Here is a 26,964-nt window from a genome sequence, read left to right on the forward strand (position 1 = left end):
AGATACCGCTCTTACTGTTTACATGCTTTGGAATACAGTATTACCATTTAATACAGGCTTCGATATTTCTTTACAAATATTCAGAATACATATTCATTTCTCTAAAATAGCACTGCAATCAATTAGCTGTACGTATAAAATATATGACTAAACCAATTTGCTATCAATTAGCGATCGCACTTGTTCAAACTCTTACCGTGCCAATCAATTTGAAATCAAATATTGATATAGAAGGTATCAATTCTTTGTGTGACTGGCAGATTTGTAATTATCGTTGTTATAAGTGTCATTTAAACGTTTTATTTATATACTTCGGTGTATTACCAAATAACAAAATAACATGCGGACGTTTAAAAATGATATATTTAAGATACCAAAATCATTTTCTTATTGATATTCTATTGATATTCGTGCCAAATGGCAGAGTGGAAATTACACTAGAGTTACGGAATACACTTTCATATTGATAAATAAAGAGTGACATGTCGTAAATAGAAACTTTAAGGATACAGAGTTAACCTTCATTCATTTCGAGGAGTAACATTTTTGCCAAAATGATGTCGTTTTATTTGTTGTTTTTGTTTGGTAAGTAGTATTAAACCATTACTTTCAAATTGCTTTTTTTCGTGAACCTTATCAGATGACTGACATAATACTAACAAATTTCAAGTTAACTAAATAAAGTAATTAAATGTCGAGAAAATCTTTCTTCGTTTCTTTAAATTCAACAAGTTAGGTTCAGCTCTCGATCTACACATATACGAAGACAGTTTGGAAGAAATGCGCGCAGCAAAGCAAAATAGTAGCAAAGTTGGTTCAGTTGGCGATTGAATCCACCTGTGACAGGAAATAAAATATTTAAGTATATATTATAATTATATGTGCATAAGTCATGTGCATTGTAATCCCGTAGAAGCAAAATGATTGTTTTATAATGTTCCACAGTATTCAATTTTTTGTACGCATCCTTCATTTAATATTTATATGTTCGTTGTCTATTCTTTAAACTAGCAAAATTACTGCTGGTTTTAGCGAAATTAATCTAATACAGATCTTCAAGCATATCGATTTTCCATTGAAAATGTTATTAAGTGTGAAAGTTGTTCATGCTTGAGATACTTAATCGCCCGTGTGTCACCAAGGAAATACTTAAATTGATACGACTTTTATAAACTGTAAAAGCAGAACTTTTCGCGAGGGTTTAATTTTTGGTATATTCGCGAGATTCGAAAATTAGTCTTCGTGTAAATATTAACCAATCAATCAAATCGTATCATTACACAATCCTTTACCAACATATCAAATGGTAACGGCCATATTTACAAAACTTGCCGTATTTTGTGTTTCCTTAATAACTATATGATAGTATAATTTTATGAACAAAACAGAACAGAACAGAACAGAACAGATACTTTATTAACGTATACAATACATGTATCTTGTTAATACAACATGATATTACAAATATTATACAGTACAGGTGATAGGCAAAATGACTTTAAAGTATCTGCAGAGAATTAATAAAATCTGATTTTAACCATTGGGATGGTACAAGAATATAACAACGAAATCACAATAGAAAAGTGTCAATCTTGTTATACTAGTATACATAAATTAATGCTCACAAATAATCTGCATTTACGAATTCAAGAAGTATAGGAAGTATAATACATGGTGATCAACTGAATGGCAGTATATGTTATATAAGTAATGTTAACACAAACAAACGCACAGGTATTTCCAAGACACGATTTTACATTCATTGCAATAATTCATTTCTCTTGTTATTAGCTAATGTTATATATTTACACAAATTAGCTAGACTAGATTTATTACTTGATTGTAGCAATACTTGTACGAGTATAGAAATAACGTTTAATGAACTTTGTATGTAATTCTTTATAAACATTTAAGAACAAAATGAAATTCATCTTCAATCTCATTAAGATCACATAACTGACAATTCGTTCGTGTGGTTCTTACCTGTCTCTGCCGTACCTGGCAGACCCTATAGTTACGTAACTTATGTATTGATATAATTCGGTAAACAACTTATAATATATTCAAATAATTTCCAAAAAAAAAAAATTAACATGTGAATATAAAGTGTTTAAAACATTATTTGCAGTAATGTCGGCACACCATTTTTGCTTAAACAATCTATACGTTTTTGTTTAATAACGGGTACAAATGTTTTGGCTTCAAATCGACCTGATAAATTCCAAACATCAGTAAAACCATGCTCGTTAAGAAGGCATTTCACATGGTATGCCCAATTTTTACACCATAATGATTACACTGTTCTAAAGAATTTTGGTAAATACCTTTTAAAATAACATTATCTGTATTTGATAATTTAAACAAATACTTAATAATATGGACATATCTATTTATATACAAGGGATGACGCCCAAGTTCACCATAGGTTGCAACGTTACATGCACTATGTTTCACGCCAAGTATGGTTTTAAAAAATTTAAGATGGCCTCTTTCAAGATCTTTAGACTTTGAGAAACCCCATACTGGACATGTATGATTTAAAATAACCTACAAACGAGTCAAACAGCTGAGCGATATAAATGGAGTTATATCATATTTGTTAATATTATTAAACATTCATGGCCTTTAAAGATTTGCCAACGATACACTGATTATTAAGAACAAATGAACCAGTATGAAACAGTATAGTTAAATACAACCCCTATATAATTAAAATCATTTACAACTTCTAATGGTTCATTGTCATAATACCACTTCTAATTTGATGGGTTCCCTCTTTCGAAATACAAAACGTTTTGTTTTAGAGTTATTTACTTCAAGCCCCAAGTAACAGCAATATGGCATCGCAATGTTTTTATGATGTGTTTTAAGTTATCGCATTGTTTGTCAAAGTTCTAAATATGATAAATGTAGATTTGTACCTTAAAGGTCAACAAAACATACATTTTGACTGGCCTTACTGTCATATTGATTTTAATAATATTTTTGCGAAACAGTGGTAAAATATCTTTTTGTTGAAATGAATCATTTAAACAGTTAACTCGTTTTTGTTTGCAGTTTTCGCTCTTAGACGGTGTATATGTAATAGTTAAATGACAGATACGAGTACATTATCACAAATGTCATGACGTTAGGTGCAATCAAGGGTTTTCCGTCGAAGATATTAATCGAGGTCTTTTAGCAGGAAACCGATATTTCACACAGCGCCATGATATTTGCGATAATGCACCATTGTGTGTCCCTTAATTCGTCACCTCAACGCAAGAAGTGTATAATTGCATTGACTTAAAGGAGTTATTCACTTTTTGCGCTAAGATGACGAATTGTTTGATCGCATGGAAACAAGTATAATTCTATATATCGCCATATCATTCCTATACAGCTCTATGCTAAAAACTATACTGTTATATACGTCAGCACAGTTCTTATATCAATATAGATTTTTTTCTGTTATCAGTACATTTCCTGACAGTGATGAATATTAATATGTAAATCGCAATGAAATTTATTTATTTATTTATTTGGGTTTTATACGGCGCACCAACACAGTATAGTTTACGCAATGAAAAGATCAAAGGTAAATAGCTACACTATGTAATAATAATAAAAACACAACTGAATAGTTTCCTTTACTTAGAAATGAAATATTTATATATTTTGCTGTAAACAGTTTATGTTATTCAATATTATGTATCGCCAAAAGCTAATTATGTGCATTCTTTCGGACTATCATGGTAGAATAGTAATAAAAATAAAGTTCAAAATAAAGATACCAACATCTAAAAATAGCACGTAACGGAAAAATATAATGATGAAGCATAAAACCCCTGCCTGGCCCTATTTGTTCGCGTGCTTTATTCGTATCAAAACTATTACCCAACAAAGCGAAGAAAGCAGTACAAATAATTAGAACAAAACGTTTATTGTATTCATATTGTTCTATTTTAATGAGAAGGTCCAATGAACAAGTAAAACATTTCTTCCACATGTCAGTGTAGAAGTAAAGTTGTTTGCTGATAGTATGTAAGTACAATAAGATCCTATAACATGTCTGGGTTATAAGACTCGACAGTGCAGAAAATTATATAGATTGTTAGCATTCTTTATATTATAATAACTTATAACATTTTTTGATAAATCACGACTTTGACAGCATTGTATAGGGACCACTTATATAATATATACTATAAAACAAAATTGAAAGAACCCATGATAAGAACGTAATAAAAACTCTAAAACGATCCTGTGGAGGCATATAACGCAACCATTAAAGGGTAAGATAAACCAAAGTGTTGTCAGAAGAAGGGGATAGAACAGTAGGAAAGTGTCACTTGCTTAAGATTGCATACATAAACGGGTAATTAACTGTTCATAAAAAGAAATTGCAACTGTGACCTCTTTATCTTTGGTTTCTCGAAACAAAATATAGTACATCGGTTAACGACTTAAGATTAGAAAATAAGTCCGGTATAATACTACACTTTACGTTAAGTCGACTACATTGATCAACATTTGGAGCAGGAGATAGCGCTGAAAATGGGATGTAATTGATTTTATCCTAATTAAAAACATAAAATGACAGGAAATTATACTAGCAGTGTTTACTGATAACAAACACATTATTTGGTGTCACATTTCTTTCATTGTCAACAAGGCAATCTAAACGTAATTAATGTTTTTCTATCGGACAAACAAAAAAAAAGCCTTTACATGCCTCGTATAATTGGAAATTCTAGAACATTTTGATCCGTTAATTGTAAGGAAGTTGAATGAGTACATTGATTTCCTATAACGATATAATAGATTCTAACACGTCTCCATTTGTTTGTGAGTAAAACAAAGAAGAATGATAAAGATTGTTTATTCTGCAATAAACAACTGTAGACGAGCGGACAAGTGAAAAGACATTTTGACAACAATGGCTGGATGACGTCCGGTTCATCACTACTAGGACGAATAATATTAAGCATATTTTTGTCATAATATTTTTTTCTTTTTTTTTTTTCATGTTCAGGCCCTGTGCATTGTAGTTATTAATATAAACATACCATGAGTCAAATATTGTTTAAAGGGAAATGCAATGTTGTTCATAAGTTAATTCCGTCTGCTAGGATTTCTTAAATCATTTAAAGAAGTGAAAGAATTTTCAAAATCGGTTTAAAAATGTTAAAGTTATGAGCATTAAAATATTTGATCAAAATGGCAGCCATCTGGTTTCCATGGCAATAGAAACAAAATGGCAGATTTATTAAATTTCTAAATATATAAAACTTATTTTTCTACTTAAATTACCAGCCATTATGAAATAAATTACCATGTTTTACATCTTACACTCAAGACACATATGAAATTAGTCAATTTAAAAAGTGTTCATGTATTTGCTAAATAAATAATTCAGAAGTGTGTAAATGACATCATAAACACACTAAAATGGCTGCCTCCATGTATAGCCATTTTCTTAAATTTCAAACTGCCATATCTTTTTCAAAAGTGGTCCGATCTTAAAAAGATTTTTCAGCGTTATGAAAGGCTTGAGGATAGCTTTCATATGAAATTAACTTATTTTCAGGCATTCCTTGACCTTCAAATAAGCAGCTGATTTATTCAATGATCATATTTAGAGGACCTTTAAATGTTATATTATATGTAAGATATAAACTTATTCCACCGAGTGACCGTCATCAGAAAATGTCACGTAAATTAAATTTCAGAAATCCACTGATAAATATGATTTGAATTTAAAATGTAAACTTAAATATTTGAAAAGATCTGATTGTTACAGGTGTTCCCTACATGACGTCATGTGTGAACTCCGCGTACACGGCGTACGATGCCATGAACCTACAAAGTGCTCTTACCAGCAACTATTCCTCCAAAGTTCGACCATTGGAATCTACATCAGTTGATGTCTCGTTTGGAATGATGCACATCACAGAATTGGTAAATTTTTATTGTTATCTATGTAAACAACCACTACTCGTACATTATAGACGAGTTGTGATATTATCAAGTGTACACGCATTTGTATTCGAATGTGCAATGTTTTATTACGAACAGCAAATTCTAAGTCATTAATTGACGAATAATGCCAAGTAGCACTATATTTTAAGGTATCCAATCCACAAATACTAGTAGGTAAAATTTCAATGCCTGGTGACCCCATGTTTTTGTACCATTTGAAAGAGTTGTGTTTGCTGAACAAGAATAAATAAGATGACCAGGAGTCATTATTGTTATATTTTCAAGCTGCGAAATGATCAATCTTACACTGTCGTAACTGGATTTCTGTTGAAGTATCATTGAAGAAAAAGGAAATAAAGTAAAAAAACTAAAATTCTATAACATAATTTTGTCATGTAATTTATATTTTCTTTCTCAGTAGACAATACACTTTCAAATGATACCAAAATTATGAGCTTACCAGGCATCAATATTTGATATATTTTAATAGCACTGTTATATTAAACTTGTTTATTTGTGGATCGGATACCTTAAGCTGACAACTTTGCAACTGTGCAAGTTTGCAATTGTGCAAGTCAAGGTAGTTAAGACAGAAAGCGAATATTCAAGACATGCGTCTAAATCATCGGGAAAACGTAGACAAAAATTAGCCACTGGTCTCTTTTTTCCCCTTGCATACGTCATTTATTCAAACAAAACTACACTGTGCAGTAATTTCTAACTATATCTTTATTTTCATGTTATAGAGTACAGTGTACATTTATATTTTTCTGTACATTTCATGCTTTATATGTTAGTGTATATTCATATGTATGTACCTTTCAGTGTACACTCATACTTATGTTGTGCTTTTCATTGTGATAGTGTACAATCATACCTTCTCTTGTTTGTACATTCCTATCTGTTATGCACATTCATATCTCTATGTGATTTTCATATTCATAGTGTTCATTCATGTTTATAGTGTACATTCATGTTTATAGTGTACAACAACAACAACAACAGTAGTTCATTTAAGTCTAACTTTGTACACACACTACATGATAAAACATTTTTTACATTTCACATTTTTATTCATTGTGTACAATCATGTTTATAGCATACAATCACGTTTATTGGTATGATTGTACTTTTCAGAATATCGTGACTCAGCAGCTGCATGTTGTCGGCTTCCTTTTGGTTGTGAGTACGATAAAATATTATTTTGAAGGGTTTGTGAATCCCTTAAATGTTATGCTGGTAAATTAAAAAGTTGTAAATACGGAAAATGTAAATAACACGTTGTTTAGATAAGAGATATGAAAGTGATTCCGATTATGTATACCTTTTTACTTGAATATATTAAAATCTTAAATTAATGATATTTATGTGACGTATCAAAGCAATAAATACGAAACGCATTAGCTCAAAAATTAACTCTCCAAATCAGTTAGTGCATTCTTCACACAATTCCATTCATGTTACACGAGGTTATTTACCTTTGACATTTTCTACAGTGAAGATCGAGCAGTTGGAACAGAGGTTTCGATATGATATTTGATATGTTACATAGGGTAAGTTCTTGATGTAAAACTGGCAATAAGACAGAGGCATCGAGCTTCAAAGAAACTTGTAATGTTCCAATCTGATAATTAGATTCTCCAAAACATTAGTACAACCACAATAAAAGAAATACCAAGAAAGCTATAATAATTATAATATCATACTTTATTTCTTGAAACATTTAAAGACTTGGATAGACAACCGGCTTACATGGACACCTTCAGATTACGGTCAGATGGAAACAACGTATATACTACTTTCTGATATATGGTCGCCGCCATTGGTACTCAACAATGCGTAAGTATTTATCATCCGATCAAACAAATCAACCCTAAACAATTTAAACTTTAAGGTATTTAAATGCCGAAATAGGGAACAGTATACTGATATAACATAAGAAAACCTGCTGGTACATTAGGAAATAGTATTAAGGTAATAGGACCGTAATGATAAGTCTCCATGAGAGGTTCAGCATTATCCGGTTTGCACTGAAAGTCCTAGATTTCATTTCCGTACGAACTGCATAACAATAATCCGTAATCCTACAGAAATTGTCGAGTGTCATCAAAGAGGTCTTTTATTTTCATTCTTAGCCTAAATAATGATTTTTATTTTGCATTCTAATATGCTTGCCTCTGTTAAAACACTTTTACGCTAGAATGACGTCACATTAACGTGCGGTGAAGTCAATGTTTTTTGTTGCGACCAAGAAAGAGCGCTTCTATATTTTATCTACTGTTTCAGATTAAGGGTATATCAGAATCGAAATAATTTATAGCACAAGCGTGTTTTAACACTATTTATACACTCGGGTGGTGATACTTCGTTCAAATGATTTAACTTGGGCTGCGTCCTCGTGAAATTATTACGTCCGACGTATAACCACCCATCGTGCATAAATACTGTTAAAGCACTCTTTTGCTATTAATTATTTCTTGAATTCATAATGCTTTTCTTTTTTTGGATGGGGGTGGGGGTGGGGGGGGGGGGGTGTGCGGCGGGGGTCAGGTAGTTATGCACGTGTGATAAACTGGAAGTAATGGCGTAAAGTCGTTAAGTCGGATAACATAGAAAACAGCATTGACTCGCAAAAGGAAATGAAAATCATCCTATGAATTAATGACATCCCATGAGTAAATATATTAGATATATTAAAACCGCACCCGTGTTATCTTTCCTAAGCTAGAATATGTTAATGAATAAGCTGATAATAACTTCTTGAAACCAGATTGAAATTTACGGAATTTTTAGTCATGTGTGAAAATCTCAAATTCAGCCATGCAGAAATATAAATTTTATTACATCACATTATAGTAAATTTATTTATTAACCACTGTGAAAAGATTTATCAAAATCCACACCGTATAAATGTTCCGCTTTGGTTTTGTCACCTGCACCGTAACGTTGTGCATTATTTCATATCATAACGTTTTATGAATGTCTTCACCTTATTCCATGTTATGAAAACTGTCTGCGTGCAGCATTATTTGAATATTTTCCAGTGCAGACAAAATTCAGATGATGAATGATGACTCTGATCTATCCAGTGTAAATGCATATTTATACTATGGTGGATTTGTTATTTGGTTGGCACCTGCCAATTTCATGGCTCAGTGCACCATTAATATTCAGTATTATCCATTTGATTCACAGACCTGTTACTTCGTGGTAAGTTGATGATGTTAATATACCTGGGATTATTTTCAACTCTCGCACTATCCAAACATTAAGTATTATCCATATGATTGAGAAACGTGTTCTCTGTGGTAAATTGACTTTGCATGAGTCTTGATATTTTATATGTATCATGTTTCCTTGTTCACGAATTGAGATAGAAGAAATGTAATCACTCAAAGGCATCAAGCTTTAATGTAGAATATATGTTATGTTGTTCACAGTGGATACACATCAAAGAGAAAACGGAACACAGCAATTAATTTGTATATCATTTTTATATTGTCAGTGGGAAATGCTTGTTTCAGTGTGCTCCTTGGAACCAGTCGGTAAGGAAATATAATCGTGATTTGCCGGAATTGAACGTCGCAAATAGTTTGTTTATTAATAAAGAATGATATATCCCAAACAATGGTTTGTAGTTGCATAAAGTCCTTGTTAAGAGTTTAGTTGCGAGGTAAATTATATAACAATACGCACCTGAACGACAAACAATGATTTTATTCAAGAGAAAATCACTATCTGAGATATATTATTTCGATACAAACGCGATTTTAAGGAATATTATCTATATCCTTCACGACATTCACCTAATATTTGTCTGTTTTATGTGGTTTCTTTTCCAGCGCGCCGCTTTGTCGTTTGGCGCAATAACGTAATGATTGTGACGTTATAACAAATTTTATTGCACAATAATAATCAGTTTCAGTCTTCTTTGTTTATTAGGAAAATAAATGAAATCGCGTTAGAAAATCAGTTTTGCAAATTATTACAATTATTACACGTATGGTTTGTGTCACTTTGCTTAACTTTGCTACTACTTTTTCCGTTTTTTGTTTCTGGAACAAGTATTTTAATTTCACTAAACTTGGTTTGCTAAGTACCTCACAATATCATGTCACTGTTTCAGGTATCGTCATGGTTATTCATTGAAAGTCATTTAAACCTAGGAGGGTCAGCTTCGTCTATAAATCTTGACCTGTACGAAGAAAATGGAGAATGGGACCTCACCAGATCTACAGTTGAAAATGTAACAAGGTATATTTTACTTGATTGCTAATAATCAGCTTTGTATCGGAATGCATATATATATATAACAAATTTTACACGAAGTTTTGTCTTTCACACAAGAAACGTTTGATACTGAGCAAATAAAGTAAATTAAGAAAATCACAATTATTCAACTTGTAAAACTTCTCGGATTGTGCATTACCTCCCTTTCGTCCCAGCAAGATTAAGTTACATTTTGACAACTTTGGAAGTATTTATTGTTTTTTTCCTTTTAAAACTTTTTATAGCGTTTTTTTTTACAAATGTTCAACGGGACTAGTTTTTAAATTGACTCCTATTATTTGTATTTTTCACGATAAGGAAAATTTGATGGTGTAAAAAATTTTAAATGTGTGAAAAGTCGGGAAGTGTAGGGGTGGGGAAAACCCTAGGGTGTCGAACGTAAAAAAATTGCGGTGTGGACATTTTATTTTGTGGACTTTTGAGAAGTGTGTACTTGGGAAATTTTACTTTTTGGGGCGGTTTTCATAATTTGCATAATTTCTGCGTGAAAAATAACGACGTGTAGGGTGCAGGGTATACAGTGTGTTGTGTTGAGGGCAAATTTTTCAAATTGGGAAAAAATCATTTTTTTTTTGTTTATAAGCTTTGTTTTATGATCCTGGGTTTTCTGTCTAATATAATGTGAGTATTTTTTTTTTGAACATTTTTGGGCATCCGCTACCTGGGTAAAATTTACTTTTACTTGACAAGAAAAATTTTGTACTCCCTTATGAACATGTTCTCCCCGTAATTGTTTTGGCATTAGGCACCGTTTTATTCATTTTCCCGAAAAAAGCGGAGAAAAAAGGAAGGGCTTTGACGTCTTATTGTCTTTGTCCGTCGTCATGACACTTGTTCGAAAGTTTCCAAAAACTTAAACACTTGAGGGTTTTCTTGTAAGAAAACATTTTTTAAATATAAAAATGTTTTTTTTAAAAATTTAAAGTCTTTGCTCTCTTCAACAGGGGGGTTATGAGTATACTGGTACATAGTCAAGGTGCGTAATTATTTTTTTTTTTTTGCCCCCAGAAAAACATTTTTCAAATTCTTGAAATCATTATTATTCGGGGGGGATTTTTTTTCGTGTTTTCGTGGTTTGAGCTAAACCACGAATTTAACCCCAACGAACAAATTGTGCCACGGAAATTTTTAAATTTGTACGCAAAGTCGCCAAAAAGACCCATACCGTTCGACTGTCATAGTTGTATCTGTGATACTAACCTGCAGCTTTCGTGTAGTTATGAGGCCCATCAACGATAAAATGGTATACAGGGAAACAAAACCGACTATTTAATTTAAAAATTCCCCGGGGTTTTTTATGACATGTTGTCAAAGAAATAATACTAAAAATAAAGTTTGATAGCTCACGTAAAAACCGCACTTTTATCGGCCGCTTTTTTTTTTTTATTTTTTTCGGCCCCGCTAGCAATGTTTACCACTAGCCTTGTGTAAATTCTAGGGACTTTGGAACTTTAAATATGAAAAATTTAATTGCTAGATTTGCTTTGTCATTATACTTAATTCCATTCACGTTTCTGGGGAGAAATAAAAAATCCAAAGTTCAAAAGCAGAAATTTTAGATGCAGACGCGCCCTATATGAAAAAAAAATGGGGCCATTTAAAAGGGGTTTATGAAGTATTACTAGGGTTAATCTATACTACGGAATAAAAACAACATATTTCAATATATAAAAGTTTTTTTAATTTTGCGTTAATAACTTTCTTTTTAAAAACCGATCAATGATCATGATAAACTTTATTTTTTTTTTCGATTATTAATGCTTATTGACACGTGCAGGGTTTTGAACTTTTTAATTGGCGCCGCTTTTTGTATTAATTTTTACATTTCAAAAGTTTTGCAAATTTAGGGTCGTATAATTTAGATAACGCAGTCAAATTGGGCACAGATCATCGCAATCTCCGCGGCGTAGATTAAAATTTTCGGTAACCTGTGGTGTTTGACACGTGTGGTTTAAAACTCAAGGAACCTAAGTACCTGTAACTTTTCTTTGGAAATTATATTTTTTTTTACAAAAATGAAAATCCCGATTTACGTCCCCCGAAACAGCCTTTTTGGCCCCAAACCACGAAATTTAGTCCGACGAAAAAAAATATTTCGCAGTATTTCCAAAAATTCGAAAAAAACACGTCTTCATTCAAAAAATATAACTAAATAAATTTTTAAAAAGCTCGTCGAACGTTATTGAAAACGGAGCAAAATAAAGTCTTCAGTATGACCTATCGACACAAAGTCTGGGATGTATGTGCAACAAAATAAACTTTGGGACATACGTTTAGTTTAAATTTTTTTCATTTTAAAATTCCTTCCATTTTTTTTTTTTTTTTCCAAAGGTGTGTATTTTTTGCTAACATTTCGTCGCCCTTGGAACCTTATTGACAGTGGTGATTCGGTTTCATGATTTTGCGGGAAAAACTACAAGATGGGCCCGAAACTAATAACAGAATTGCGGGCGGGGCCAGGTTCCCCGATCAAGTAATTTTCATTTCCTTTCATTGAAACATCATAACAAAAAATGTACATAAAATAATTTTTTGAGGGGTTTTTTTAAAGTAAATGGGTTAAAATAAAAATATATCCCTTACCTGTTATGTTTTGTCATCTATCATTCTAAATCTGTAGTTTTTAGCCCCAAATTATTTAAAATTCCTTTTTCCTAATTTTGTTTGCTGAAAGTGAATTTTTAAAAACGTTTATGTTGTTTTCGTAAGTGTCGGACAATAACACAAAAATTTACCAGAATGCCTAATGCCGGAAAAGGTGGAACAAAAATGCGGGAAAAACACCATTGAAAAAGAGATCTAAAAACTAAAGCAGGGACCAAGACGAGATGGGGTAGCTGAAAGCTTAAGTGACAATTTCATTTCGAAGTTTTTTCCTTTTTTTTCGAAAAAAATTTAACTTTTATCTGTTGAAACGATACTATTTTTTACGTGGTTATCATGTTATACTGTGTGTCGGGGGCGCCTCGTAATTTCCGATCTTATTTCCCTACCGGACCTTTGACTTGTCATGTGTGAATTACAAATGCTTTTGGGGTTATTTTTTTTTTAATAGAATTAAAATGCAATTTTTTTTTGTTCCTTTTGTACCCGATGAATTTTTTGTTAATCTTTGTCCCACAAAAAAGGTTGAACGGTTTTTGGGGGTTTAAAAAGAATAAACAATTTACAAAATACATTACAAACTGCACACTTTCACTGTTCTTTTTCCTTAACTGTTTTTAAAATTTAGAAATAGCTTAAATGTAAACATTATTAAAAACATTATTATTATTATGGGGGGGGCATGTTGTTTTATTTCATCATAAAAGGTGTATTTTTCATTTATTTAGCTAACAACCTACACCAAAAATTAAAGGAACTGTTTTAAAATCATTTTTTTTCTTTTTTTGAAAAAAAAAAATGTCTTTCACTTAAGCCCCGGGCTAGAAAAAAACTATTTGCAAATAACTATTTTCTAAGGCATGTTTTTATTAATGTTAAAAATACCATGAAATGAAAAATTAAAAGGTAAGGGTAGAAAAACACCAAAAAACCCAAAAGCCATGCATCGCAAAAGTAGGCCCAAAACAAAAAGATTCTGTAACAAAAAAATATTGTAGAGGGTTGTTTTCAAAAATCCAAAAAGACATTTTAATTATAGAAAAATACAGAAAAATCGGGCAAAAAGGGGAGGTATAGAAAAAGGGGAGGGAGGACGGATGTTGGGGGGGAGGGGGGGGGCGGAGGAGGGGCAGAATAAAATGAAAAAGGGAAAAAACCACATTCCTTAAACGCAGTAACCCTACAACGTACACTACAGCAGCGCAGACATCCACGAACAAAAGAAAAACACATAACACAATAAAACCCTTTGTACAACACAAGTAAAAAAAAACCCAACACTGTGGTTTTAAAAAGGGGTGAAAATGCAATTTAGGCAAATGAAGGCAAAGGAGGGGAGGGGCGATGGAGGTAGTGAGGAAAAGAAACCCAACAAAATAAGACACATACCAACAGACAAAAAAACATGTTGACAAGGGGGGCACCGCCGGGAGCGCCATGTTTGCCATGTTTTAGTTTCAAAAAAAAAAATACTAATATTTGAACGTTACTCTCAACATGGATATCACGCGATTATGTATCTTAGTTAGTTTCCTTGATATACCCAAATATTGGATAAAATTTTCAAATACCCCAATGTAATTAGACTTGCGAAAAAGTGAAAGGCTGGAGTCGTTTTGGTTTTAAAAAAACTATAATTAATATTTTTTACTGTTAAATCTGTCTTTAAAAGATCGATTTTCTTTTCTCTGTAGTTTTCTGTTTCCGCTGCTTTATCATTTGTATTCAGAAAGTGCGTACCTTGTGACAGTATTTAGACACATAAACAATTACACAAATGTTCCTTTGTTGAAAAGAATACTCTTAATTAACGATCGTGCCAGTTGAGGATCATAATTCAAAACAAAGTGTTTTCAGTTCACCTGAAATCTTTTGTAAATTTAAAAGTAAAGTTGTCTAGTGTGATTAAAGAGGGTTTAATTTGTATGTTAAAAATGCCATTGATAAGACTAAGACATACTTTTTATAGAAATCTAACATTTTTTTTAAATTTTGGGGAAAAATTACACACAGGTACAGAACGTTTTTAAATGAGTGATGTATCTCCTTGTTTTTTTTATAAGTCTAACTTTTGTTTTTCAAGAAATTTGGGTCATTTTTTTCCATTGCCAAATTTATGCAAACGTATTTATTTTTCTAACGCTTGCTTTTTAAAAGTAAAAAACGTCCAACTTCACGTTCAAAAGGTTTAAAAAATAAAAACAACAAAAAATTTTCTTTTAAAATAACTTTTAATTTTTATTTTGATCAGGAACAGTTTGCTAAAAGGTTCATTTTTTTTAAAATGTTTATTTAAAAAAATTGTCTTTTCCAAAATAAAATAAGATATTAAGAAAATTTCAAAACTAGTAGGAGTGATACCTACGTAAAATATGCTTTTAAACCTTATTATATAATAACCTTTTTATTAGCATTTACTTTTAAAAGACTCTTTTTTCCGTGTCAATTGATTTGAATTCAATTAAATTTTAAGATATCGAATTTCGTTTCTTTAACTTTTTGTTAAAGTTTCCTTGAAATTTTTTTTGGGTGATGAAAAAATTGAAATTATCATGTTAAAGTTCGTCTTTACTTTAACTTTTTAAACTAAAAAAAGCTGAAAACCCTTTTTTTTCGTAATGATGTTACATTGATTTTCATAGCAAATGGATGTTTAAATCACGTTAAGGATAACAATTATAATTTCAAACTGATACATAAAGAGTGACATTCCTGCAAAATGTTAGAGAGGAATTACATAAACATGATAAAGGATACAGAATACGCTTTCAAACTGATACATAAAGGGTGATATTCGCGCAAAATAAAAAGAGTGATATAACATTACGGATACAGAACACACTTTTAAATTGATACATAAGTGTGACATTCCTAATATTGACAAAGACGAAATTGCCAAAGGATAAGAATACATTTTCAACTTAAAAAGATGAATTTTCCGCCAAATGACAGGAAAAAATTTTTGGTATAAAATAACTTTAAAAATTTGAAAATAATCTGCAAAATGGCATCGTTGTATTTGTTGGTTTTTGTTCGTAAGTAATGATAACGCAAACTTTTAAACTATTAAATCATTAAGAATGGCATACTACTACTACGTTTTCAAGCCTGTTCTTACTATAAAATAAATTAAGAATATATATAAATGTATAAGTAATTGAATATATCAGGAGATCATAGTAGACTTGGTATGACTAAGTCTACTCGTGAGAGATAATGAAATATTTATGTGCTATTACAGTATAAGTATTTTGGAGAAAAAGGGGCGATATTTTTGGAAAAAAATTTCAGTACCTTTATTGCAATTTTATAAAAAACTATCAACCGTGGCCCTGAGAAAACAACAAAAATGGGGTTTCGACCAGCATGGATCCAGACCGCCGCCCAGTCTGGGCAGGTCCCTGCTTTCGCTTTCAAAGCCTATTGCAGTTTGGAAACTGTTAGCGAAACGCAGGATCCACCAGATGCCGGATGCCAGGCTGGGCTGGATCCCTGTGGTCGCAAACCCCCTTTATTGGTTTTTCATGGCATGGCTCATATTGTATTCAGAAACTCATAGCAGATTAGTTTGATTAAATTTTACTCACCGAGGTATGCAAAATTTATGCAAAATTTTAAAAAAACCAAGAACTGTGGGGAAAAGGGAAAATACGCTCGTTATTTGGGGCCAGGTGCATGTAAGTTTGGATAAAGCGGTATTTAAAAACAAGACTACAAAAAAGAGTCATAATTTAAAGAACGAGCACTTTCGCAGCTTTCCAACAGAAATCAAATTACGTTACGATTCATGAAATATATACCAAAACCGCAACCAGCATAAAAAAGGGATTAATTTCAATAACAAAACAAAAAGATGCCCAACGACTTTAATTGCTGATCTCAATGTTACCAATTTACAATTACAGTTACCTGATTGCATGCGCACATTAATAATACTGGAGATTTGTCTATAGAATAATTCTGATGTATTCAATTAAATAATCGCAAATGTAATTTGTAATGCAATTTATGCTGATAATTATTACACCATATTTATATAGCACTCTTTTCATACACATGCATACGTTCAAAAGTGCTGCAAAAATTTTTTAATGCCATTTTTTGTGTACTTTAATACGATGCGGGGTGGAAACCAAAATAAAATTTATAAAATAATCCAGCGGGAAAAAAAAGTATATTTTTTTTTCTTTTTTTCTTTTGGGTTTAACTCGCACCGACACAATTACAAATTTTTGGCTATGGGGATTTTTCCGCTTTGATGGTTGAGGGAAAACCCCCTTTTATTAAATACCCTGTATGAAATTTTTAGATATTTAAAAAACAAAACATAGTGTAAAATTTTGAACAAAAGATTCAATTTTTTTAAATTTGACTTAATATATGCTATTTTCAAATAATTTAATCCCGGGTTTTTTCCTTTTTTTTAAAATTTTGTTTCGATAATTTTTTAAATTTTTTATATTCTTTTAAAGTCATTAAACAGTCCCAGCAGGCTGGGGGTATTTCACCTTTCCTTCCTTCATGCACAACCGATCAAAACCCAATGCTTTTATGTTGCTGTTGACCAGCTTTTAAAAAACAATTGTGTTACCCCTTTTCAGAAAAGGGCAGGTCATAACAAATGGAAATTACAAAATTTGGACTGCTTTATTTGGACAATTGGAAAATTTAAAAAAAACAATGTGAAATTAAAAACAAAAAAAAAATGAAGTTTTTATACTAAAAATATGAAAATATGATTGCTAGTAAGAAAAAACAGAAAATTGTATGGAACCACTAAATTGTAAAAGTTGCGCATTTTAACCAATAAACTAACATTCCGACGTTCAGAATTTAGCAATATACATTTTAAAATTTTAAAAAAGGTAATAAAATGTACAAAACCTTTTAATTTAAAAATAACCAAGCCAATAAAGCAGCTTAATTGATTGAGTCGTTCATGAAAGGGTAATGAGGTATGTCATGCTTTCCTTTGCAAAAGAAAACGAATCGAAAAAGGATTATTATACTGTTTACTATGATCTGAAATAAATGATCAATTTTTGATAGTTCTGCCGTGACCGATCCATCGTTTAATATTCATAGATTCACTGTCTCTATTCTTTATATTAACAGATTTACGTTAAGTATAGAATTTCAAGCATATCGACTTTCCAGGGGTGATTGCGCTAATTGGGGGGTTAGTCATGCTTTTTTTAATTGTATCTACATGATGAACACCAAACAATACTTGATTGATGTTATTGATTATCATGTAGTCAGACTGAGTCTGGCAAGAGATCGGTATCTGTACTGTTTGTTTACCACTATACAAATGTATACGCATTTGGGTTTTGAGTATTATATGAAATGTATTGAAAAAACTAGCAGGTGAACTTTTGTTGAATTTTTGACAAACGGGTTTTGAAAACCCTTTTCGCAGAAGTGTCTTTAAATTCTGCTTTAATTTTTTGTCAAATAAAGATACGATCCTAGAAAATTTTGTAAATATTTACCAATTTTTAATAAGGCAGCCTTGCTGAAAAGGTTTATTTGAAAATATTGATTCGTTCATTGAAAACCCAAAATGCTAACTTTCGGAAACCCAAAAGAGAAATATATACCCATAAGGTAGCCCGGGTAATCTCCATCCAAATGGGGGAAATTTTCAATACTAAAATTAAAATTACCATTTTGTCATAAACTTTGGGGATATAAATAATATTTTCATAAATAGGAATTAAATCTAAAAAAGAGGCGCAGTATCCGAATTGTGTTTTTTTTTAACTGGAGCCCCGGGGGTGAAGATACCACTAATTGAAATGAATTACCATATTCAGAATATCATCTGATGCTTGATGTATCATTAAAGCAGTTAACCCACCTGCGTATCTGGGGGAAAAGGGCCCAAAAGGGAGGATAACCATAGCCTAATATAAAAAATCAGTAAAAAAATACGAAATTTTTTCGTACGACGTATAACCGCCCCAGAGTACATTTTAAAATATGGTAACACCGGTTTTGTATAAAATTATTTTGATTTGATACCTTTTATTGTAAATTTTAAACAAATAGAAGAAATGTTTTCGTTGCGGAGTATGGCGCAGAGCTCCCCTTTTTTTTTACCACTGAACCGGAAATGGGAATACGTTTTTGCGGAAATTCAGTTTGGGGCGCATATGATGGCGAGTTATTCTGCACAGCGAGTTACCAACTCAGTGTGTGTGTAGATAATCAAGATGGTGGTTAGTGACATTTCGTTTAAAAAGGGGTTAATAAAAAATTCAATTTTAAAGCGCTATTTCCGATGCGTACATGGCGCAAAAACAAAAAACTAATATTGTTGGGGATGATTTAACATTCCTAGTCATATTTGAATGGGGAAAATTGGGGGCATTCCCTCAGAAAGTTAACACCCTTTGGGTCCCTTAAAAGACTCGAACAAAAAGCTTTTTAAAAGAAAGACTTACAGCGAAATAATATTTTGCAATGATTTTATTACAGTACATTCTTACGAATTTTAAATTTGGGTTTTAAAAGAAGATTAATTATTTTTATTTTACAATTTTAAGTACCTAAATTGCATGAAATACAGTTTTGGAAACAAACATTTGACACCCAATGATAAGCGTTTGCCCCAAATGCAAAGGGGTTGGTTTGATCCCGGCCACGCCCAACCCAAAACATAAAAAAAAAGTACACTAACAATATTCTTTACGTTAAAAATCGGCCTAAGGTAAATAACCATACATTTTACGTTTTTATGCTGCAATTTACAAACAGTCTATAAAATACTGAGACAGTAACAATTTAAAAAAAATTTAAAAATTTTCAAAAGAAACCAAAAATATTAATTTCATATAATTAAATAAATTGTTTTTCGCCGATTAAAACCAAAATATTACTGCGTTTTAATTCAAAAAAATCATGTCATGGCAAAACGAACACTAAAATTTAAAACGTGTGGGAAAACCCAAAGGAAAATGATGCGGTTTTAGCCCCCCTTGATCATGTTTTCTTGGTCACCAAAAACCCCCGAAAAATTTTAAACCCCTGAAAAGCTTAAAAAAAATTCTTAAAATAACAGGTGTTCCTACTGAGCCTTTTTTGACCTCTGCATACACACGAACAATCCTAAACCTACGAGTGCTCCGCCACAAACTATTCCTCCAAAGGGGGCCCTTAGCAACAACATCGTTTTACATCTCGTTGGGAAGATGCACATCCAAAATGGGGATCTTTCGCGTTTTGTTTGAGTGATTGAAACTTGCAGAGACTAAATTTTTAAAATATCTCAAAGCCCGAAAAGCTGAAAAGGGAGCCTGAAACCTTCACGTTTATGCTAAATTTTCTCTGCTGATGCTTTTTCGTTTAGTTTTTTTTGGCATTTTTACACAGCCGATTGAGCATAGACTTTTATTTATATCTTGAAGAAAAGTGTACCTTTTTTTTGGCATACTAATAAGTAAACTGTATAATGAATTTTATCAAGCATAACAATGGGGTTTACAATTCAAAAAATAACTTGTACCATTCATTAAAGCAGTGCACTAAAAAGGGCTTTAAGAAAAAACTTTTTCCTTTACTTTGTTTTCTGGAGCAAGTATATTGCTTTTGCGATCAGTGAAACAAAGATCAGCCAGCAAGTTTTGTAACTGACCCCTGGTCTGCACTTACTCTTTCAGTCAGGGGAAATCGTAAAAATTAGTGAAAACCCTTAATAGATGTAGTATGCCAAATTGAATGATGGACAGTCCATTTTAGAAATTTACAGAGTAAAGGTTAAAAGTTGAAAATATCTTTATTTCCTTATTTTGAGAATACGTGAACAACAGTTACATATTGTCGGGTTCCTTCTTTTTGTGAATTTTCAAAAATCATCTGAACTTTTTGGTAATCTGAAAAGAAATAAAACAATCCTTTTTTTCTTTTCGACCTTAATTTAAATTCAAGTGGGGTACATTGTGTCGCGTATTCAATAATTTTTTGATTTTAGTATTTTTCCCCAACCAACGACCATTTTGAAGGATAACTTATTTTGTTTTTTTTAAAAATTTTTTTACGATGTAAATTTTTAAAGTTCCTTAAGATCATCAATACCACAAACAATGGGTTTTAAACTCATTTACTGCAGAATATTTGACCTACTTACTGTAAAAGGGGAATCAGTTTTCCCAAAAAAATTTTTTAAAAAAGGGATGTTTGTAAATTTAAAAATATACCACAGACACACTGCCATCAAACATGATTAAAAAAGAGCTGAAAAGGGCCCTAAAGCATAAGAAACTCAGAGTTCTGCAAATTCAAAATCAGTAAATTATATTACTTGTTTTTTTTACCAAAATTTTGTCAGGACTGCAAACGGTTAAAATGGCAGCGTCTGACTACGGGGCAACAGTCTACTTACATTCTGCGCTGACATAGGGGCCCCCCCCTTATGCTGACAATGCTAAGTATTTATTAAACATTTTTGCCCGTTAAAAATTATAATTTATTGACCTGCCATGAGAAAACCAACAAGTGGGTTGCAAAAACATGGATCCAGACCAGCCCGCCCCATCCGCGCAGTTGGGGCAGGATCCATCTGTTCGCTAATGGGGTTTTTCTAATTGTAGTAGCTTTAAAAGCGAACAGCTGGGTCCTGGGGCCGACTGCGCATGGCAGGCTGGTCTGGATCCATGCTGGGGCGAAACCCAATGTTGGTTTTCTCATGGCCCCCCTATTATATTTTAAAGGGTCCGAATTTTTAACGCCCCTAAATTTTAATTCCAGATGTAAGGGAAAACGATAAAACTAAAAACAACATTTATGAAATGAAACTTTCATCATTACCTTTTGGGAAAGGAAAAACTTGCCCGAATTCAAGGGGGAATTTTATGATTTTTCACTTTTCGTACATTTCATTACAAATTCATTTAAGGAAAGGAATCAAAGACCTGTAACATAGAGTTTAATCTAAATAAAATTGAATGTTTTATTACTATTAAATGTTATGCTAACTGGTGAAATTCTGAAAACCTTCAGTGAAATATTTCTCTATATAACACCTATGTCATTGTATGTCGTACTTTTTTGTAACAAAATTAATTTCCTTGAAATACATTCCTTACTTTTAAGTTACCTCCCTTTGTTTCCTTCAGAATTATTATCCTACAATCAAAGACACACACTGGTCATGTACAGACAATCCTGTATAGAACAAGCTAGCTAAACTAGAGATTTAAAAAGAAATAAAAGTAATGCTCTAGAAATTTTACATTGGATTCTTGAACTTGCTTTCAATCTGCAACATACATTTTTCAGCTGTTTACTATCGTTCGGTAGATTATACTGACTGCAGCACATTTAGTTTGTTGTGTCCTTGGTTAATTATCACATGCCACACCAACTCAACCTTATGCAATATGCCAGCATTTTCGTCAAAGTAGTTTCCCATCTAGGACCAGGTTTGTTTCCGTTGTCAGTTGTGTTCTATCCTAATTTCGCGACATAATTTGTTACAATTTCCTACTAAGTAGCTATTTCTATTGAATCTATGAAAATATTTAATTCTGTAGCGTGATTTACCTCGATTACTTTCTATTATTCCTTCATTATGTTAATACGTTTTAATATATTTGTGTGGTAAGCTTCCGGTCATTCAACGAACTGACAAGTTCTAAATAATCATGTATACTTACCTTTTGACACTTCTCGCTATCTGTTAGCCGCGGTTCGTGTACTTTTTAAGAAAAATATCTAAAAGCCTATTTTTGGGTTGTTTTTTTTTAAAAAAAATCTGGCGCCGTGATGATTTCAAGGATCTGATTAACAATATTCGATATACCGGTTGTTTACCAGGTGCACTATATAACAAAGATAGGCAAAAAGGAGTTAACAATAATTTTACAAACTTGTATTTTAATACATTTAGGCTTTGTTGATAATAGGTCTTAGGCAAACTATGTTATAAGAATTGATGCTTTTCCTAAAATAATTTTATTTCAGCAACAAGTATACGAAAACAAATATAGAAAATGCCTACAGTGAACTAATTACTCAGTTAACACATATGATTGTAACTAGTCACGTGGTTTGGGCTTTTTTGTTTTGTTTTGTTTTTTTTCAGAAAAATCCATTATTTGGCCAAAATCCGTATTTGATTTACATTCTGAACCAAAGGAAAAGTGACATTTTAAACTTCTTAGATTTCTTAGTTAACATATAATATCTTCATAAAACCGCAGTTGATTACTGCGCTGTAAGTTCTTTTTTCTCATTGTAGTCTATCATTTAATATGCATTTGTAACATAACTGTGTCATATATTATATATAAAATATAAACTCGTAAAACATCTATTTTTTTATCACCTAATGTAATGAATAATGTTCAGCGTTTAAGCATACACAGTTTTCTTAAAATCTTTTCAGTGCAGATGAAATCCAAATGATGAACGATGACTCTGATCTGTCCAGTGTGAATGTATATTTAGACAAAAGCGGATATGTTTTTTGGTTGGCACCTGCCAATTTCATGGCTCAGTGCACCATAAACATTCGGTACTATCCATTTGATTCACAGACATGTTACTTTGTAGTAAGTGGATTGTGTAAACATTTGAGTTAACGAAATACGAAAAAAACAGTAAGAACTTTATCTTATCCAGTAACAGTCACGTGATGTTTAGGTATTTCAATCCGCATATTCAATTAATTTAAGGTAGTGGACACGTAACAACAATCGGCAACTTCCGTGTGTCTACGTATCCTCCGTATGCAATTTCAGCACGCTTTTTCTTTTCATAACAACCGCCGAAATCGTCGTATACGGTAAATACATAATCGAAGGGAAATGGCCGAAGGTCATAACGGGTCAACATCCTTAAATTATGCGCTCTCGTAAAGGGAAATATTATAGTTATTTTTTATTAGTTACTTTAATTGGTAATGTAATTACTCGAGTCCTTTGCTTGCGACCTGATTAATCATATACTATGTTTATTTTCATACCTTTCAGCTACGAATATTATGGTATAATATCATTATTACAGGTATCTTCATGGTTGTTCCTTGAAAACCATTTAAGTTTAGGAGGGTCAGTTCCATCGATAAATTTGGACCTTTTCGAAGAAAATGGAGAATGGGACCTCACAAATTCTAGAGTTGAAAATGTTACAAGGTATTTTTGCTGCATAGGTAACCATTCTTTATCTAGATCTAACTAGAGCTTGATTTGAACTTGTAAAATATATTTAATAAATTTATCTAATTTTCAAATAAAATCGAATGCTTAGTCAAAAATGTAAGGTTTAGCTCGCAGAGTTGTGTAATCTACAAGAAATGTTAGATGAGCATCCCATAAATATGATTAAATATCAGTTTTCTCCAGTTTCCTGTAACTAACCTCCCTCTGAGATTTGCTGTGTTATCTAATCTTAAGAGATTATTGCATGTCTGGCATATGTGCCCTTTTACATGTTTGTTTAATGTACATGTAGTTCTTTAAGATGTCCCTTTTTTGAGACAATTGTTTGTTCCCTTATGCTATTCTTTATCATATGTTAAAGCATCTAGCTCTGAATAAGTCTGAAGGTATGTAAAACATTTATAGTCTAGAAAATTTGTGATTACTAAATAATAATATTTGCACTAGATTTATTAAGACTTTCCCGCTAAATATAATGATGATTTATCTTTTAGAATATTGCTTGGGCATCCGCTACCTGCTGTAAGATTTACAATCTACTTGACCAGAAAATATTCGTACTACCTTATGAACATGTTGCTGCCCGTAATTGTATTGGCAGTTATGGCACCGTTTGTATTCCTATTGCCTGTGGAAAGCGGAGAAAAAATTGGATATAGTTTGACAATTCTGCTGTCTTTGTCTGTCGTCATGACACTTGTTTCGCAAAGTATTCCGCCAACATCAACTCATATCTGTATTCTTAGTAAGTTGTCACTGCCTTTCAAATGCCAAAATATTTCCACTTAACATTCGTTCACAAAAGAGAGGTTACAGTTTCATATTTATACTGGTATGAATAAATGAATGGTTCCATTCTTTCTTTAAAAATGTTAAGGGATAATTCAATTTATACACGCAAAAATGGTAAGGGTAGATTACCTGAAAGCGCTACGCATACCAAACACAGCCATGAATTATAAAGTAGGCCCGCAACAATAAGGCGGCCATATACTTATTGTATCGACAAACATCAGTATCAGATTCATTAAACTTAGTGAAAATGAAATAGAGCAAAAGCTAGCTTTTAAATTGTCTGAGACGACATTCTACTCCCATGAGTGTAAAGAAATAGCAAGGTAATGCTTTCAGCGGTAACGACTGTATTTTATAATTATTTTATCGTTGTTTTCTCAAGGTGTGTATCTTTTACTAACATTTATCATCTGTTCCCTGGAGACTTTGTTGACAGTGGTAACATGTAGGATTCATGACTTTCACATAAAAAACTACAAGATGGGCCCAAAACTACAGGACATGACAAGACTATTGGCAAAAGTTATCCGATCTAAGTAAGTTTCACTTTTATATACCCTTACACATTTTTCCTAAACGCAAATTGAACTAGCCAGTTTATATGAAGCAAAAACATTACGCTTTAGCGTTTTCGTCAACAAAAGTGGTAACAATTACTTTAAAACTCATTTCTTAAATGCTTTTGTGTTAAATTAAAAGTAAAATTGTTAATATGATCTTACAGACAGTCATTCTCCTTCCAGTGAGTTGATCAGTGACATTAACACGACAAAAATTGCTCAGAATAACATTTCGCCAGGAAAGGTCGAACTTAAAATTCGGGATAAAGGTGACTCGGAAAAAAGGAACATGAAAAGTAAAGCTTGGGCTAAAGATGAGGATGAGGAATCAGATGTGTCTGAAGTAACAGATTGCAGTTTTGAAGATCTGGCCAGCCATTTCGACAAATTCAACTTTTATTTGTTTGAGATAACTACAGTTATTGTTACTGTGGTAATCATGGTAGTCCTGCGTGTCAATGGCACCTCGTAGTTCTTACAGCTGCCGATAGTCCTAGCGTGAATCTTTAATACAGTCAGAGCCGATGTGAATACACACGACTGATTAGTTTTTAAGATGTGCAGTCCTCTTTACATCCTTCCAGATATATCTATTAAAAGTTTTGACATAATAAAAGAAAAAGCCTAAACTAATGTTTATGGTCGAAAACACATTAACAATTCAAAAACAATACGTTTTGCTTAACATTTAAAAGGTTCGTTACAAAAATCTAGAAAGTGCAGATCTTTATCAAACTGTTTCTTCACATCTTTAGCGAACTTCTTTCGCAAATCTTGTTTACTTTTCAGTTGACAAAATACATTCTGTGAAAGATCCTTTGGAAGTATAAAACGTAACTAACCAACATTATAGCATTAGTGAACTGCATTTGATAAATGAATCTAGATATAAAGCACACATCTTTGGAGAACCCAATTGAGTGCATGGGCGATAGGGTCTGTAGTGTTATATGTTCGATATATATTTTCTTGTATGATGTATCTTTTGACAACCTAGTGAAATTGGCCAGACTGAGACCTATTTAGAAGGTCAATGTGATTTACGCTAAGTAAATTCACTCTTGTCATTCATTCGAGATTCTGATAGAAGTCACATTAGGAACTCGTTACCAAGATGTGTCCAGTTTGTCAGGATTAAACTGTAATGAATATTTTCATATCGTTGTTGTTTTAATTCTAGACTATGATAAGTATAATAAAATCGTAATTGTTCTTGGTAAAAAAGGTCAGTATATCATACACTGTATAGAATACAGATACAAAAGTCACTTTATAGTGACTGTGATGATATGAATGTTAAACCATTTGCCCAGCATACAGCTAAGAAGTCTGATAAAAGGGTTTGTTACTGGGTATTCTAACACAACTTGATTCATTTTTCTTTTAAACAAAGAAGGCTGCAAGTTATGTGTTATCTTACATCAATTCATTTTCTTTACAATTATTACGTCATAGCGCCAAACGGCATAGCAACGGTATAGCGGCGCGCTGTGACAGAAACGAACAGAAATCAGGCAATTATTTGAAGGATGACGTCAGGACGTACTTAAAATTCTTATAAACGCGTAGAATCGAAATAATATATCATT

General features: G+C 32.1%; 2 protein-coding genes across 2 annotated transcripts; both read left to right on the forward strand.

Moving 5' to 3' along the window:
* The first annotated feature begins 284 nt into the window (after nt 1-284).
* Nucleotides 285-10,300, forward strand: LOC123537418 (neuronal acetylcholine receptor subunit alpha-3-like). The gene is made up of 6 exons (XM_053527583.1): nt 285-585; nt 5,783-5,940; nt 7,099-7,143; nt 7,691-7,800; nt 9,006-9,171; nt 10,088-10,300. Exons 1-6 carry the CDS (start codon nt 555-557, stop codon nt 10,235-10,237), a joined length of 660 nt encoding a protein of 219 aa, XP_053383558.1. The 5' UTR covers nt 285-554; the 3' UTR covers nt 10,238-10,300.
* An 11,827-nt stretch (nt 10,301-22,127) lies between these two features.
* LOC123535825 (neuronal acetylcholine receptor subunit alpha-9-like) lies at nt 22,128-26,526 on the forward strand. The gene is made up of 6 exons (XM_053527584.1): nt 22,128-22,280; nt 23,246-23,411; nt 23,866-23,993; nt 24,515-24,765; nt 25,198-25,351; nt 25,559-26,526. The coding sequence occupies exons 2-6, from the start codon at nt 23,262-23,264 to the stop codon at nt 25,845-25,847; spliced, it is 972 nt and encodes a 323-aa protein (XP_053383559.1). The 5' UTR covers nt 22,128-22,280; nt 23,246-23,261; the 3' UTR covers nt 25,848-26,526.
* The last annotated feature ends 438 nt before the right edge of the window (nt 26,527-26,964 follow it).

The sequence above is a fragment of the Mercenaria mercenaria genome, chromosome 17 (assembly GCF_021730395.1).
Source record: "Mercenaria mercenaria strain notata chromosome 17, MADL_Memer_1, whole genome shotgun sequence".
Taxonomy (NCBI): Eukaryota; Metazoa; Mollusca; class Bivalvia; order Venerida; family Veneridae; genus Mercenaria; species Mercenaria mercenaria.

What these genes read in the sequence shown, in the direction of transcription:
- LOC123535825 (XM_053527584.1), top strand. Translation starts at nt 23,262, where the DNA reads ATGATGAACGATGACTCTGATCTGTCCAGTGTGAATGTATATTTAGAC. An exon ending in AGAGTTGAAAATGTTACAAG is followed by an intron (nt 23,994 to 24,514) that starts GTATTTTTGCTG and finishes TTTATCTTTTAG; the next exon opens with AATATTGCTTGGGCATCCGC. An exon ending in AACTCATATCTGTATTCTTA is followed by an intron (nt 24,766 to 25,197) that starts GTAAGTTGTCAC and finishes TGTTTTCTCAAG; the next exon opens with GTGTGTATCTTTTACTAACA.
- LOC123537418 (XM_053527583.1), top strand. Translation starts at nt 555, where the DNA reads ATGATGTCGTTTTATTTGTTGTTTTTGTTTG. An exon ending in TTATTTGTTGTTTTTGTTTG is followed by an intron (nt 586 to 5,782) that starts GTAAGTAGTATT and finishes TGATTGTTACAG; the next exon opens with GTGTTCCCTACATGACGTCA. An exon ending in CACAGACCTGTTACTTCGTG is followed by an intron (nt 9,172 to 10,087) that starts GTAAGTTGATGA and finishes TCACTGTTTCAG; the next exon opens with GTATCGTCATGGTTATTCAT.